The sequence below is a fragment of the Bombyx mori genome, chromosome 23 (genome assembly GCF_030269925.1).
Source record: "Bombyx mori chromosome 23, ASM3026992v2".
Classification (NCBI taxonomy): domain Eukaryota; kingdom Metazoa; phylum Arthropoda; class Insecta; order Lepidoptera; family Bombycidae; genus Bombyx; species Bombyx mori.
The window spans coordinates 1,566,315-1,583,850 of record NC_085129.1 but is presented as its reverse complement, the minus strand read 5'-3'; the positions used below and the strand labels follow the sequence as shown (position 1 = coordinate 1,583,850).

Genomic DNA, 17,536 nt, shown 5'->3' with positions numbered 1-17,536 from the left:
TATCGAGTTCCATCTATGTCGGTATTCTAATTTTATACGCATAATGGCATCCATGGTGTGTGTAGAAATGGTTAATCCATCTATTACTCCTTTTAATCCCGAAGATTTTTCTCCTTGGCAGCGCGCTAGAGATACACGCAGGGCCTGCTAAATTCATTCTTTTTTTAGATTTTAGGGCCCGGTAGCGAGATCTTTCAGTCATTGCCAAATTAAAGAACAGTTGCAATAGATTACTAATGGACTTAATATTTGGAGTATTATTCTAAAGATCTATCGGAAAACCTAAAATAACCCCTAAAACGTTATTGATGTGAAACATCTATAGCCGCACATAAAACCGATTTCTGGCGTGGCGACGCATGCCGTGGCGACGCGTCGCCATGCGCAATCGACTGTGCGATTCTCTCCCATTCGATCCGGCGTTAAGCCATCTCTCTCGCTACACTGAGCTCGGATACCTATAGTTTATACTCCGTAGTGTGTACAGTTGCTTACTACAGTATATTATATAACCTGTGTTTTACTTGAAAACAAATAATTTTTTATTTTCTCATTTTGACATATTTAGTTCCTATCACAATCTGTTCTTTTCTGCATATTACTTTTACAAAATAATGTCGATGTTTCACATCTGCCAGGTATCCCGTGACGGCTCACATTTTTATTTAATTTAATCTGTTTCAACGATATTGTTTATTGTTTTCGTTCAATTTCATTCCGCTACAAAAATCAACAATATTTCGTACAGCAGACATAGTTTTATCTTAGAAAAGTTTGAATGATGGGATACGTTCCATTTGCCGATGCGATCAACTCAAACAAAAAAGGTTTTTTTAAGGGATTTTATGACCTGGTAACTAAGACTTTTAGCTCTTGTCTTATTTTAATTTTTATTCTTATTTTTATGAAATATGATAATATGGAATGAAATGAAATGAAATGAAAATGATTAATTTGAGACATTAATCAACTGGGATGATTAAGTTAAATTAGGCAAAATTTAGGCAGCGGCTTGGCTCTGCCCCTGGCATTGCTGAAGTCCATGGGCGACGGTAACCACTCACCATCAGGTGGGCCGTATGCTCGTCTGCCTCACTGAAGTAGGAAACCTATGGAAATGAAACGTCAACAAAAAATTCGTGCACTGAAGTAGGAAACCTATGGAAATGAAACGTCAACAAAAAATTCGTGCCACTGTGACGTCATCTGACCACAAAACGTGGCGGTTTTAGTGCTGTACAAAAGATTTCAATGTTATCAGCTTTTATCGATAAACGTTCTTGGCTCATTTTATTTTAAATATTGTTGAGTATTATTTAATTTTATTTGTAGAATTTATACTTTAATGGGAAGTAAGTAGGTATATTGTTATGTGCAAATATGATATGATTTAGATGTGTGAAATCTAAGACAAGTTCGTCCTTCGAATTTAATAAAGTTGCTACACTGATTTTATAAAGTTGTCGTTTGTCGCAAAACATAAAGTTAGGGCGTAATACAGTGCCATCTGCCCATTTCTAGCATGCTAAATGTTATCGTATTTTGAGTACGTGTTTTTCTTAGACTATTACAATCTAATTTAATTGTTTTGCTGACTCTAAAGTCCGTAACACACTACCGCAGCGCACCTCAAGGAAGGTGCGCCGCACCATTTGAATCACTTTCACTTGAGAGTGATTCAAATTTTAAACTTATCAAGGGACATTCATTAATTACAAACGTCATTCCTTGTGACTTCCTCTCTAAAATCACTTAATTATTAAATATTTACAACAGTGTTTTACTCACTGCGGAATAAAACTATTTTATTTAAATAGTTCCGAAGAGATTTTGTCGGTAGCTTTTTTCCCGAAATATCTAAACAGAATGTTTAAATATGTTTTGATGACATATTTTAAAGAGGTATTTATGATTAGTGTCATGATCAATAGATTCCGACCGAAAAATGGTGTCCGATTTTTCGGATGAGGGCTCATAATGAATTTTAATATATATAATGTTGGAGTATTTCTACTTTCGGGTAGCGACATGGTAAGCGGGCGGTCTTCGTAAGTCAATAAAACCAGAAATGTTAACTCAGAGCGTATATTACGCAGGAGTGCCTTCAAAATGGGTACTATTTATATAAGCAATTGTACGTATAGAACAATATGTCGTGTCCCTACTATATAGGTCTATGGTCTGCCTACAAGGGTAATAAAAAAAAAAAAAAGATGAGATGATACGGGATGAAATATAATCTCAGTAAAATGGTGGTCATTTACTGAGATTTTTTCAGTGGACGTTTTGGAGGATCCCGGGAAGCTACGTCCAGCGGCTTTGTTTCATTTTTTCACATTTGTGCACTTTCACAGATCTCGTATGTCGTATCAAGTTGAAGTTTGTTGAAGTTTTCAATATTTTTTTGATCTACGTAAGAAAGAATTAGACAGTATAAACGCACTTGTTATCAAACGGCTAGTAAATGCGGCCATTGCCAGCTGACTGACAAAACTGGCGCATGCGCAATGTAGGCGTGAGGTGATGGTTTGCTTATCAGATATAAAATAATTAAATATTGGAAATTTAATTGTTGTTATGATCGAACAATCACTAATAGTCGTCGAACAAACGATAATTGATCAAAATTAATTAATCTGAGCGATAAAAATAAAGATAACTAGTAAAGGGGGCCCACTTAGCGGTGATCATTTGTTTAATTAATTATAAATAAATAAAAGGCGAACCTTCGATCATTAACGAACAAACGACGAACAAATAATAAATAAAAAAAATATCCGAAAATAAAAAAAAGGGGGGCCAAATTCACTAAGCCGATTATACTTCATCCTTTATCATCTCATCTCATGTCATTTCATTTCGTTTTCATTTCACTTCATGCCATATTTCATAATAATCAACTTAATTTCATTTCATAATATCATTTTCATATAAAAAAGTTACGTGATCATTAAAATTAAAATAAGACTTGACCCAAAGGTCTTAGTTACCAGGTCGTAAAATCCCTTAAAAAAAATTAATAAACGAGTTATTTAGTTACATATATAAATACAGTAAAATACATCTGTGATTTAATTTACAAGATAAAAACATGACTGATGAATATGCTGCTGTGAAACGTGGAAAGTTAGTTCTTAAAGGAGACAAACCCAAGTAAGTAAACATGAGAACGACAAATGTTCTTTCTGTCCGTTTTATTTTTTATTAGATACATCGTAAAATTTCAAAAACCTAATTTATTATGTTTAATATTGATTTTTTTAAATTATGAAAAATAACTTATTCAGTAGAGTATTAGAAAATTCGAGTTTTTTAATACCAATTGCACCAATAATTGATGCAGCTCAATTACAATGCCCTATTATTGCTTTAACCTTAAAGAGCAAAAAAACGCAAGCACAAGAAGAAGGATAAATCGGATGACTCCAAAGTTGATGAGGATTTACTAAAACATGGAGGGTGGTGGCGGATCGATATAGTCGAAGACATAACAGGATCTGTATCAATAGAATTTGGGAATAATTGCTACGTATCAGCATTGGATAATGGGTTATTTACAATTGGAAGTCCTCATGGTGATGGTGAAGGGCCTTCCCCAGAAGAAATCTTCACAGCTTTCCCTGCAGGAGAAAACAAATTTGCTTTGAAATCAGGGTATGGAAAATACTTGGGGGTTTCAAAGGATGGAGTGGTGGTGGGCAGATCTGATGCAGTAGGGCCAATGGAACAGTGGGAGCCTGTTTGGCAAGATGGTTGGTAAAAATTGATATACTTATTGTTTTGTTTAGTACTCTAATTGAAATTAAACCTCAGACTAGGTAATTAATAAGACTATTAACATTTATGTAGTGTTGTTTGGCTGCATGGTAGTTAAGAGAGAGTAGAAAAATATAATAGAATAATATAATTTTATAAAACACTATTCGAAGCTTTTGGTACTTTAGTATAAACAATTCTTAAAATTAGTCATGCAGATATCTTCCTTAAAGAAGAAACAACTAACTGTCTCAAAGGAATCCGATAGGCAATGCATGAATGTATAGGACAGGAACAAGGAATTATATGAACATTTATTTTCTTGACTTTAGAATACAATAACATTTACAGGTAAAACTGCAATACTGAGCTCCTTAAACAAATTCATGTCTGTAACGCCTGATGATGACAGTGTTATAGCTAAGAGTGTCAGTGCCGGTGAGAATGAGTACTGTATAATACGGAGTAATAAAGCCAAGGAAGTAAATAAAGCAGTGTTGCCTGCAGAAGAAGAGGGCAACTTAAATGAAGTTGAAGTTAATTATGTGTGAGTAATATTTAATTTTATATGTCCATACCATTAATTACATTAGTCCAAATTAGTTCAGAACTGAAAAAAATGTTCAGTTGAGAAACTGCCTTAAATAATTGTAGTGCTCTAGCAGATTAAATGGGACTTTAAATTTTAAAATACAGATGTTTGTATTTCACAGGAAAAAATTCCAGAAGTTTCAAGACAAGAAATTACGGTTGAATGATGGTAGTGTTACAGAGTTGAAACGTGCCAAAATTGAGGGTAATCTCCACGAGACACTGCTTGACAGGAGAAGTAAAATGAAAGCTGATAGATATTGTAAATAGTATTTTTTTATAAATTTCCATTGTACAAATAGTTCTAAAAAAAGCAGCCTCAATTGAATTGACCAAGGGTTGTACAGGGTTGGATTTAATTACAGTAGTAATCTATAAAATCCCATCAAAACCATTAAAAGATAATTCTATAGTTTGAGAAATACCTCAATCTGATCTCGCTGAAGGATTAATTATGTGAATTTATTACAATGCGTTGTCTATGTTTAGTACAAAATAAACAATCCATATTCATTTTGCAAAAGTATTTATTTATCCTTTACATAACAGTTATCAGTATGATGGTTTCAAATCATTCAGCATACACTACACCAATGTTTATAAAGAAGTTGTTCGAGACTCGCACATTCAGATTGATACTTACAAAAATATTGCAAATATTGCAGTCAGATTTACCTTTTTTTATTAAATATGAAATTTGCAGAAAATTTTATAAGGTAGTAAACAAACTTTAAGTATTACCTGTATGAGTACTTTCATAAAACAAATACCTATAGGAAAACAAATACATATTCATTACAAATAATTATTTTGCAGTCCAATCCATCTGAACAAGCCGTTTCTTTGAAATACAAATCAGAATTGAAATATGCTAACTACGTCTTATAAAACGATATCTACACCTAAACCTAGTATGGACTAGATAGTAACCTAGTCTCGTCTATTGGAACATGTTTTAAATGTTAGTCTCAGAACAATACCAGAATAAATAGAGTATGTCAGTTGGTATTCAAACGTATGATAGAATGTCAAGATTGCATTTCAATGTATGAATATGCAAATGCAATTCCATTGTTTATAAATTTTATTAATCTGTTTCAGAAGGCCAGATTATTAGATAAGGAAGTATTGAAATGATTAATTTAAATAACTTTAACTTTAAAAAAATATTTATTTTCGAATATTCTTTCAAAACATTAATAACAATATCAGCTGTTATGGAAAGATCTTTCTTGTTACGACTTACACAGCGATGTTTGTTCGCTATTGTAGTGTGCTCAGAACTGTGAATTTTAACTTCTTTTTTTTCCCATCTCTGCGTAACTGGAATAGCCTCTTGGGCTACCGCGAATAGGCAGGTAAAATTAAAATTAATTATTGCGTAGCGTTGCGAGCGAGCTCACGGCCCAGTAGCTGGTGTCAATTGGCCCTCACGGTGGTGACATCACCGTGCGACCTCACGCATGGAGACGTGAGGTCGAAGTCTAAAATACATCGTAGTGTATTCGCGGGCTTTACTATTTGTACTGTAGTATTGAGTTCCTCTGGAGCCCTGACAGCTGGTGGCTTGGATCATCAGCGACCATATATTTTCTGTAATTTAAAACTATGTAGTCTTATTTAAAAAAAATCTAATAATTGATAAGATTCTGATATATATAAATAGTAATAAATGTGAATAACAATGATATTCATTATAAAGAAAGCATATATTCAGTTTTCCACCATGCTACAGTACTAGAAGAATATGTTCGGATTCTGTTAATATTTGTTTTAGTACTATAAGGAACGTAGCCTTTAAGTCAACAAAGCGATTTGTTCGATCTCGGACGATTAACTAACTTTACCAACAAGAATACAAGAGACCTTCAAATTATGTTAACCATTATGAATCATGAGAAATAAATCAATAGATTACGGTCACATAGCTGTGAGTTTTATAAAATATTTGCACATTATTATTTACATAACATATCAAAGTATTATTAATACTATCATATGCATTTGGCAATTATAGCATTTAAAAACAATATTTATTGAAAGAAAATTTGGACCCCCTGTATATAACAGCGTCTATGAAATCCGAGTTAATTTTTGTGGTTAGTGCGAATTTTTTAACGTACTCGATAGCGAAAAAGTTAGCTCATATTTGTATGGAATAGGATCGTTTGCGTACGTCTGCCGCTAGGGGCGCTGTTTCAACTGCATAAGCACACTGTAATACAGGAATGGAGCCACTAAGAGATGCTTCATGTAGGCAATGTTAGGATAATGTTTGAAATTTTATTTTTGTTTATTAGATGCGTACAAACATTTATTAATAAGATTCTTAATAACTTTAGTTTTCTGATGATTTTTAAGTGAGAATTTGCGAGTAAACTATAACGAAACCAGCATAAGCACTAGTTGTAAGGATGGATGTGAGGATTCATTAAATACATATAGGCGTGTGAACCGGCTCGCGGCCCACCTATGGAGTGGTCACTGGACCGACTTTGAGACATGAGATGTGAGGTTCGGAGTGCCGATGGCACTGTAGGCGAAGCATACTCACATTCCAATGAAAACATTAGGACAATTATTTATTTAGAAAAAAGTTATTTTCACAGATGATGTTTCACAGCATGAAGGTTTCTCGTAATTTATCTGTAGCTTATCATCTCACGTTAGGACAATCGACCAAGAACCATATTTATAAATCCTAAGACGTGTATGAAAAACTCATGCAACTAACGTTTTTTTTTATTAATATTCGTATTCTATTATATGTAAATATATTTATCAAGAATTATTTCAGTCTGAGGCTTTTGTAAGTATGTCGTAATGGATAAACAAACACACACACCCACCAGCAATATTGGTTTATATTTTAATTTATTTGTTACTGAGAGTACAATCTCGGTGGGCTTATAAGAAAATATTTTAGATAATACAAAACCTTTTTTTTATAATCAACATTGAAAAAAAAATTTTATTTGATTCACAAACTTTCGACGAGAATAATAGTTTAATTTTTATAAAGAGTCGTCTGAAAAACAATTCCAGTAATAATAGTAATAATAATATTATAGTCACAATATACATAATAATACAACTAAATTATAAATGCTACAATATACACAGTGTGACCTTAAAAACTAAATTTGATACAAAATAAATCCAAATGGTAATGAATGTAAGATATAATGTGCAATATATAATATTTATTTAAAAAAATATGAATAGAAATTTAACGGCAATCATTTTTAACACAAATTAAATAAAACTTATTTTCCTCTGAAGTTTCATAGATATTCTCATCATTGAACTGTATTGATGGTTATAATTCACACAACAACGATAAGTGTGTTTTGTGGATGACTTGAATTAACACTAAACACACCTTGACGGGTCAAATGACCCATTTTGAACCTTTGCATTGAAAATGCACGTTATCATCTTATTGCTTATGCACATTTGACTTCATGACTTTTTCTTACCAATTAATCTACAGTTACTATACTATGTTTTTTGTTGTTTTGTTTGTTTATTTTTATTAATACTTGTCGTATATCGTTATCTACTCGCTATAGTTGAAATAGGTACCAGTAAGTGTTGGTGTGATTAGTGTTAATGAAGATATTAATGGTGGTAGGGCACATAATAATGAGTTGTGTTGGTTGTGAAGTGAATCAGTCGTACAGTTCCGAGTCTGCTGTCGCAGCCGTGGACCTCACGGGATCGCGGGATTTGAACTCCGGATCCATTAATGGTTTAATTTACCTTTACAACAATTTATTGGGAATTAAAGTCAAGGCAGTACATACTTTAAAAGAAACAAAAGCCAACAAAATTACAGGGTGTATATATTGTCATATTGTAAGAAATCCTATTGAAAAGTTTTTACTTTGTATAAATCTAGTATAATAGTTCTCATGCCAACAACGAGGCCTACATTTCATTTTCTATTAAGGTTTTGAGAACAATTCATTGAATTGGGATTTTAAATAGCAACTGTAAGAAACATCACAGCAATTGACTCTGCATATGAAATATACAGGGCGTTCCTTAATTATCACATCAAATTCACAGTGTGTGCAGCGTCTAATTACACAAAATATTTAAATTAAGTGTGCTACTTTTCATGCCAATCATTAAAAAAAACACTGTATTCAATTGTGGATAATTTTTATTATATTTGGTTGTTTTTATGATACAACATGGTCATACTATACATAGGCAACAACGATGATTCTATTGTTGTAATTTTGACTTCATTGATTTCATAAAAAAATAATTAATGTCATGCACGTATCAAGTTCTCAACAACTTATTCAAAACGTGTCGTGTAGAGGGCCATCTACCACCAATCAATAGTCCAATAACAAACAGCCTATTGAGGAAAATCACCGACATGTGACCTTTTAGAAGATATCCTTTACTGAATACTAAAGAAATGTGAAGTTCCTCATAGGAAAATCACAATTCATGCACATAATTCATTATACCAATCCCTCGATTCCTACTCAAAAATGTATTTCAGCTCAGCCATTTCTTTCAAACATAAATAAACCAACTGAAAAAACAAAAGTAACAGTGTCACTGTTATTTAATTTGAAAAGAAAAAGTTTAACAAAAAAAAACTATAACTTTGTAAGATACAGTAGAAATAAATTTCTGAGTAAGTACGAACGGAGACAAGATTATACTACATGCCAGTTTTTATAATTACAGAGAATTTAAATTATATTCGATAATTGTTTTTGTATTGCTCACACAACATAAAACGATGAGTAGATTACAAAAAAATAATAAATCTTACAATTGAATCGTCTTGAAACATCTATTAGTTTAGTTTCAAACATTTTTATTGACAAACCAAATGAAATTTCCATGAGATTATTGACAACATAACTTTCAAGGAATATGAACTACACTGAACTAATATCAAGAGAAAATAATCTGATGAAACAGTTTTGATTTATAGGCATTCATAAATATTCAATAGGCTTCATGTGAATTAAATTAATTCGTTCTAACAAAAGTGAACATGCGCCACAGGACAGGGCAATGAACACAGCGATTGTTCACAAGTTATTATCAATTATTACAAAATAAAGTTTCTGCCAAAATAACTTTTGCATATAACATTCAAATGAGCTACAAATAAGATTATATAATCTTCATAAATGACTACATACACACGGTGTAAGAGAACTATTACCGAATTGTTTATAATAAAAAAAATCTCACAAACTGATCTCAAGAAACACTATTAATTTGTTAACTTAAATATTGTTTTTAGGAATTTCACATTCATGTGCAATTTAAGATACGTACAACTCGCGGACGTCACAAAAACACAACGCACAGCACGTCAGCTGTTTTTCAATTGCTCCATTGGAAGCAGAGCAACAGCTTTAGTAAAATATATTTTTCAATCTCTCGTCCCATCATTACGTACGCTCCTACGAACTCGGCAATAGTCCCTAGCCCCTGGTGCTCACCGTGCATTTATTCTGTATTCACCTGACCGTAAACTAGTGACCGAGTGTCATATAATTTTCCGCGTTTATAAATAAATTCAGCAGTTTGACTGGGCATTAATACCTGCAGATAGAGATGAGCGGAGCTGGTTAGAGTGGAGGGGCCTCGCAGTCTCAGCTGGCCGGGGGCATTGATGAGTCGTTCGCCCTTAACCATTCCACAAATTCGTCTAACATAACTGGCCCTGTGAGAAACAATCACGTTATAATTAGGTATTAACTTTTTTTATCATAATATTAGATGAAAAGTTTTTTTAATTTCCATAATGTTGATGAAAAGTTTTTTAATTTCCATCATATAAGATTAATATATTTAATTAATTAAAAATAAAAATAAACTAAAGAGCACAAATATTATGTATTGTAGTTAAATTTTCTTAACATTTCACTACTTGTATGGAAAATATGATTTCTTGAAACCGCTCGCGCTTGACCTATCGCACTATTATGACAGAAAATTTATCTGCCGAGCAAGTAACTGTACCGAGTCGGCACAGTATGTGTAGTACAATCGGATGATGGTTTAACAGCGCATTGAGAACAAACACCTCACTGGTGGTAGGACCTCTTGGGAGTCCGCACGGGTAGGTGCCACCACCCCGCCTATTTCCGCCGTGAAGCAGTAATGCGTTTCGGTTCGAAGGGTGGGGTAGCCGTTGTAACTATACTGAGACCTTAGAACTTATATCTCGAGGTGGGTGGCGCATTTACGTTGTAGATGTCTATGGGCTCCAGTAACCACTTAACATCAGGTGGGCTGTGAGCTCGTCCACACATCTAAGCAATAAAAAAAAAAAAAAAAAAAAAAAAACATACAAACATTCATTAATACGCTTTTATCAGCTTCAGACGTATGTTAGTTTGTAACGGAATCTTTGAACATGATTTTGACCCCCTTCAAAACGTCGGATTAACTCGAAATTTGGTATATTTATTACGGACCGATGACAAATCAATCTTAATTTTTTTTTTAAATTCAATTAAAAAATGAAAAATAAATAATAGTTTAAAAAAATAAAAAAACTAACAAAATATGCTTTTGTAGAAAATCCAATTAAAAAACAGAAAATAAATTTGAATTAAAAAAAGTGAAAGAAAAAATTATTTTATTGTAAAAGAAGTTTTCAGGACATTATCAAAATGACTTTTCTACTCATATCTGTTCATAAAATATTTATAACTACATATTTATAACTATCATATACCCTACGCTTTTTTACAATAAAATCATTTTTTACACTATTTTTAATTCAAATTTACAAAAAAAATATCTATATTTTAGTTAGATTTTTTATAAAAGCGTATTTTAGTTAGATTTTTTATAAAAGCGTATTTTGTTAGTTTTTTTAAAGTATTATTTATTTTTGATTTGATTACGCGGTGAGGTAGGTCGGCTGGGTGGGACTCACAGGCTCCGTCGGCGTCGTAGGAGGCGAGGTGCGCGTCGACGGTGCGGCTGAACTCGAGGATGTTGCACCACTGGTCGCGGTTGACGACGCGGTACCGCCGCTCCCGCGCGATGAACTCGCACAGCGCCGCCCGCAGCGCCCAGCGCGGCAGCAGCACGCCCAGCAGCGCGCCCGCCACCTCCGTGTCCAGCGAGCGCTGCTCCTTGTCCTGCACAAACCAACCAAACTAAACGAAACTACCGGTGGTAGGACCTCTTGTACCACCCCGCCCTGCCTATTTCTGCCGTGAAGCAGTAATGCATTTCAGCTTGAAGGGTGGGGCAGCCGTTGTAACTATACTGAGACCTTAGAACTTATATCTCAAGGTGGGTGGCGCATTTACGTTGTAGATGTCTATGGACTTCAGTAAGCAATGAATACCAGGTTGGCTGTGAGCCCATCCAACCATTTAAGCAATAAAAAAAACCCAACAAAAACTAAATATTCAATACTAATAAAACTGAAGGATGGTAGCAATCTCGAGAGGCTCCAGCCCACTGAGTGTCTTGCTGGATCTTCAAAGTGAGTCACGTTTCCGATTCGGTAGTAGATTCTACAAAGCTCTTGCTAAGTCCAGTGTTAACAACACTCCCGATTTGAGCCCCGTGAGCTCACCTACACGTCAAGGAGAAGCTGAAATAGTCTATCAGCATAGGTAGGATAAAAAAAGGCTCATCATGACCGTTAAAGTGGATGAGAAAAGGCCTCGGGGGCACAGTCCAATGCGTTGATCCGATAAGATCCGCACCGCTCTTAATTCCACATTTCACAACGCCCTCCACACCGCCAGAGACAAGAATAGATGAACAATGATCGTGCGTGCGAAGGTGATACAAAAGGGTAATCACGACCCCCAGCAGTGAGGAATACGACGCAAGGAAGAAAACTGAAACCTTAACATTGATGTCTCGGGTGGATGGACGTCATTTACATTGTAGATGTCTATGAGCCCCAGTAACCCTTAACAACAAGTGGGTCGTGAGCTCACCTACCCACTTTGGGAAAACAAAATTGAGCCTTGTTTTAGGTGTTAGGTGACATTGAAGTGTATGTTAACCCTTTAGGCTCATGTGGTGTTAATTGGTAGGTTTCATAAATTTAGTTACAATATAGAAATATAATTTGTTACTCACCCTTGCAAAATCATATGAATATCGATAAATAGCCTTAAATATGTGTGGATCATTAAGTAAATTCCGTAAATAATCTAATTTATTTTGTAATTTATGTACATTGTCGCATTGTAGCTCTGTTAAGCCTGAAACAAATAGCATATGTTTGTAATAGCTTGTAATATTGACTCTATAAACTATTTTTTGAATACTCTACTTTTGGTATAACTACTACCATTACCACTTTTTTTTTTATTTCTCTTTACCAGAACGTGATCAATAATCAGTACACTGTATACAAATAGCCAACCCAGTAGACTCCAAGCATATGAAATTTAGAGCTTTCATTTCTTGGGCTGAAATGCTTAGTGTGATTTGGATCATTTTCTTATCTGGACTTTAATTTTCTTTCTTAAAATGGTAACACTTATCATCATATTAGAACAAACAAAAAAGACGATTAAATTTTAAATTAAGCCATTTTGTAAAATATACTTTTCAAAAGACAAATTATATCTTTCACTATAATTAAATTTTAAGTTGAATTAACATAACAATAGTTTTAAATAAAACATTGAGGCCCGCCTTGAGAGATGTCTAAATTAATAGTACATACCTTTTAACCATTCTTCCTGTGTGAAAAATCCCATTTGTTTCGCTCCCATTTTGTAAGCTATAACCAACATCACCACATTTTCGGGGTCTACACCTAGGTCTGCACAAAACTTTTCCATTCCTTCAGGACCTGAAAGTAATATTTAAAAAATATTTAGTTATAAAAATTCTTCAAAAAACAGAATACATACTGTAATATTCAAAGTAATGGACTATTTAATATTGTTTACTATGTATGACACGAACTTTTCAATGTTTGCAAAGAATTTAATAATAATAATTTTAAAACATTGTAGTAGCAGCATTAAGCTTCGAGAGAAACAGTAAACTATTTATATGCAAATGTAAAAAGGGAAACATAAATATTTTATATGTTTTTTTTTTTCAAGAAAACTAAACTAAACATGGGGAAATAATAATAGTTAAGGCATTAAACTGAGAATTGAGAGTAATAAGGTGATTTACAAATGTTTATATTAAATACTAATGTGCATAGGTATGATTTTTTATTCAATTTAAACTTAAATTCGTGATACTGCACTTAAAAGCATGAGATTAAATTCCACATAACTCACTTATATTTGAATTGATCTTAATTTTATATGCGTTGATAAAGTGAATACAAATATTGAATATTATGCATATATTATATGGAAGAAAAATAATTTCAAATTGTTTTCATTAAAACTGATATTATGTAACTTTATTAGTATTTAGTATCTAAAGTAACATTGTGAATGCTCTATCTATGCATTATTATGATTATTATAAATACCTAAAACATCCGGTTCTGATACCGAAGTGTACTCTTTGAACCATGATAAGCATTTCTTTACACTGAAACTTGTGTCTTCTGCTTTCAAATGTCGACGTAAACTGAAATGAATAATTGTAAAAGGACAGTTATATAATGAAAGACATCAATCTTGCACTAATGTAATATTTGCAGTCTTTAGTAGGCAGTAGCTTGGCCATGCCCTGATATTACTGTCTATAAGGAACAGAAACTATTTATCACTAGGTGGAACATATGCTGGTTTGACTTAATGGCAATAAAAAAATCCTAATAAATAAGTTGATTCATTTATATTATGACTCGAAGCTAGTACCGGTTTTAAAAAAAAATCATTTCAATAACATTTGTACTGAAAATTCAAATAAATAGGTAAGATTTTCATTGAAATTAATCTTGTATGGCCTCTGGAATCCAGGCAACATTAGAAGGGCTTTCAAAATTTACCAGTAAAACAATTCACGTTGCATGGACTTTATATTTTGTTAGTATACTTACATAATAAATATTTTAGTTGACTCAAATAAGATTGAACTGGGATTATTTATGAAAGGGAGCTAGGTTTAGCTATTAAGATGAAGAAGATGAGGCAGTAAGGGAATTAATGCTATTGGTCTTGGTCTTTATCTGTTGGTTATGCAGATATAATATATGATATAATGTTCACGATTGACTTCCATGGTGAAGGAATAGCATTGTGTAATAAAAATGAAACCTGAAAAATTATAATTTGCATAATTACTGGTGGTGGGACCTCTAGTGAGTCCGTACGGGTAGATACCACCACCCTGCCTATTCTCTGCAGTAAAGCAGTAATGCGTTTCAGTTTGAACGGCGAGGCAGCCATTGTAACTATACTTGAGACCTTAGAACTTATATCTCAAGGTGGATGGCACATTTACATTGTAGATGTCTATGGGCTCCAGTAACCACTTAACACTAGATGGGCTGTCGTCTACCCATCTAAGCAATAAAAAAAAAAGACTTGATTTTAATAATGCCTAGTACCTGCTATTTCTTGATCTTTTGTGATGATGGTGTTCATCTATGGATGTAGCACCAGGCAGAACATCGTTTCCGCTTGTAGGTGCGCCGCTCCTCGTTCGTTTGCTGCTCCGAGGCATCGCTCCACCACCCTCAGAATATTATTTCATTATTAACATTGCATACGACAGTACGAAAAATAAACTAAATCATCATTTTGGAAACCTAATTCAATGTTAATTTGACACTATTTACACTTTACATTTGACATTATTATTTACAATGCATGTGTGCGATAATATAGATCTGAAGGTAGAGACAGGTTGAGAACTCTTTTTATAGATGGATAGTTGATCTGAGTAACATAATTTTTTATTAGAAATGTAAGTAATGTAAGTAAGTGTAAATCATAATAATAATAATGATTCCCTATATCATTCTTTGCAAAGACTCCAACTTTAATTATTTTAATGATGATATAAAATTCTAGAAGTAATTGTTAGGTCAGAATATTTATGATCTATCCAGTCCCATTTACTTTAAAATTCATAGTTACTTTAACACGCAGTAATTTTTTAGCAAAGGTTAGGTAATCAATTTGGCAGTTTTACAGAAAATGGCAGCAACAAAAGCAGTTTAATAATATTTCAATTTTAACCTGTAATGTTTTAATTGTTCTATTTATATTGTTTTTAATGTAGACATTTCCTAATGCAATGTACGTATTTCAGTCATATTTACAAATGACTTCCACAGAGAAAGATTAACAGTGTAATAAAAATCAAAATCCACAAAAATTATAATATGCATTAACTGGTCTTTGGAAGTTTTATTTAAACGCACTAGTAAGTTCCACTGGCCTATTGCTACCATGAAGTTTTCTCATGGATGAGGCAGCAGTTATATTGTAGAACTGAGACTAAGAACTCCTTTCTCAATGTGGGTGGTCTGTGGGCTCCAGTAACAACTTAACCAAGTGGGCGGCAAGCTCTTTTACTAAGAAAATAACAATTAATCCTGAGTTTTTATTATTTAATTGTTGGGTCATCTATAGAAAGCCAAGAACTCCCCATTATATCATAGATAATGTAGATTTCATAAATAATGTCAATCAATTTCAATTTAGATTGAGTGTTATAATTGATTAATGATTGTAAAACTTGGTGAAATTTACTGTATTGTAAAGTTTATTCTATTTAGAATCTAAATTAAACAAGCAAATCAAATGTCATTACTCATGTAGCTAACAATGTTTGTCTTAAAGTACCTGAAGATTTATTGCTCTTAATCTGCAGATAATGTTGTGGCTTTTCATTAAATCATTTATTATGAACTAATTAGATGAACCCTTACATGTCAAAAATCATATTAAATGAATTCTTATTTTTTTATAACAAAAACTTACTTTGTTTCTTACTTGTGTTTTTGTGTTTAGATGTTTTTCGACCTTCAAAGCTCGAAACTATTTGTATCTTAATTTGATTAAAGATATCTGTACGTTCTTAAAACCTTTATTTCATTTAAAAAATATGTACCAATTAATATAGACAAGTCAGCTGGATGTTATAACATTACATTCAAATTTTGGAGGTTATATCAGAGGTTATTGAAAAAAATATTTACATACGAAGGACATATAATAAACGTTTGTTGTAATTGGCAGAAATTAGGTGACATTTCGTTAAAAAAAATCTGTATAAAATATTATAAACGAAATTATGTTCTATCTGACTTTCGTTAAGAAATAAATGGAATGAATTTATCATAATCAAATAAGAAGGTAACGGAGTCAACTTACAATTGGTGGTAGATTCGATATGAAATTGGAAAACTTAAAAGGATTTCCGTCTCCTATTTTGCAAATTTTATGATTGCAACTTGCAGAAAAAAATGTCCCCTTCGTCTGACAGGTCGATATTAACCTGAAATAATATAAAACCAATATGAGAAAAAGTTGTAAGCTACGATGAGAGATAATCATAGACGTAAGACTACAATGCGTTTTGCCTATTGTTTTGCAAAGATCAATAAAATATTGCAAAAAAATGTTTTGAAGATGTTGATTCTTGCCCAATTAACGACTCAGGTCTCACCTTCAACTTTTGTATCTAATCAATATAAAATGTGTTTGTATAGCAAAAAACTAACATAACAAATATAACAAATTACAATAATTTATGCAAAATTGTTAAAACCAAACAGCGGACACAGCGGCGAGAAAACTCAAATCCATGTTGACGTTTTGATGCTGCTTGACCCGGAATACCAGATTCTTGAAAATGTGGGTTTGAAATCCATTAAGTTTATATAAACAAATTATAATAAACAAAATGATTTCAAATTATATGTACAACATATAGTAGTTTTTGTAAAAATGTTATAGTTGCACTTTTCTTAGATTTTTATTTCTTGTCCAATAAGAAAAACAAAACGTAACTTCAAGAATGGCTTTGGTATCCACACACGTACAGACACCTTTTTTTAAATAACTACCTTCTTTTTGTGAATCTTAACCGTTATGGTGTTTATTATAATTGTTGTTCAAAGATGGATGAATCGTATAATGTTATTGCTTGAATCTGTTTTAGCTGAGTTTAAGATATTACCTATTTCTTTCTTTACTATCGGAAGGCAGTTGGATTTAATTTCATTTTTTACCTTTTGTTTTTAACTTATTGTAAACAGCCATTGGTAGATGGACTTTTTAGCCAG

General features: G+C 32.7%; 2 protein-coding genes across 5 annotated transcripts; one reads left to right on the top strand and one right to left on the bottom strand.

Annotated features, from left to right (window-relative positions):
- The first annotated feature begins 2,858 nt into the window (after window positions 1–2,858).
- LOC101740319 (protein FRG1 homolog) lies at window positions 2,859–4,870 on the top strand. Its single transcript, XM_004925415.5, has 4 exons — window positions 2,859–3,153; window positions 3,382–3,752; window positions 4,108–4,303; window positions 4,470–4,870. The coding sequence occupies exons 1-4, from the start codon at window positions 3,092–3,094 to the stop codon at window positions 4,615–4,617; spliced, it is 777 nt and encodes a 258-aa protein (XP_004925472.2). The 5' UTR covers window positions 2,859–3,091; the 3' UTR covers window positions 4,618–4,870.
- LOC101740089 (DCN1-like protein 5) lies at window positions 4,857–17,127 on the bottom strand. Of its 4 annotated transcripts, none has more exons than XR_009976217.1 (9): window positions 16,918–17,076; window positions 16,623–16,746; window positions 14,849–14,976; window positions 13,823–13,923; window positions 13,049–13,177; window positions 12,454–12,578; window positions 11,282–11,489; window positions 9,937–10,057; window positions 4,857–5,940 (listed from the first exon to the last, which is right to left on the bottom strand). XR_009976217.1 is itself a non-coding variant. In XM_004925414.5 (8 exons), the coding sequence occupies exons 3-8, from the start codon at window positions 14,962–14,964 to the stop codon at window positions 9,987–9,989; spliced, it is 750 nt and encodes a 249-aa protein (XP_004925471.1). In that variant the 5' UTR covers window positions 14,965–14,976; window positions 16,623–16,746; window positions 16,994–17,127; the 3' UTR covers window positions 8,498–9,986. The 4 variants fall into 4 exon arrangements, 2 of the variants coding, with proteins under 2 accessions (XP_004925471.1, XP_037875367.1); XR_001139614.4 differs by lacking the exon at window positions 4,857–5,940 and adding an exon at window positions 7,205–8,109; XM_004925414.5 differs by lacking the exon at window positions 4,857–5,940 and having other exon boundaries at window positions 8,498–10,057; window positions 16,994–17,127.
- Between the last annotated feature and the right edge of the window lie 409 nt (window positions 17,128–17,536).

Bases quoted from the DNA above. Each gene is read 5' to 3' on its own strand.
- LOC101740319 (XM_004925415.5), top strand. From the start codon at position 3,092: ATGACTGATGAATATGCTGCTGTGAAACGTGGAAAGTTAGTTCTTAAA. The intron at 3,154-3,381 runs GTAAGTAAACAT...TTAACCTTAAAG, and splicing joins CTTAAAGGAGACAAACCCAA to AGCAAAAAAACGCAAGCACA. The intron at 4,304-4,469 runs GTGAGTAATATT...TGTATTTCACAG, and splicing joins GAAGTTGAAGTTAATTATGT to GAAAAAATTCCAGAAGTTTC.
- LOC101740089 (XM_004925414.5), bottom strand. From the start codon at position 14,964: ATGCCTCGGAGCAGCAAACGAACGAGGAGCGGCGCACCTACAAGCGGA. The intron at 13,178-13,822 runs GTATTTATAATA...TATTACTTTCAG, and splicing joins ATCAGAACCGGATGTTTTAG to GTCCTGAAGGAATGGAAAAG. The intron at 10,058-11,281 runs GTGAGTCCCACC...TGTTTCTCACAG, and splicing joins CTACGACGCCGACGGAGCCT to GGCCAGTTATGTTAGACGAA.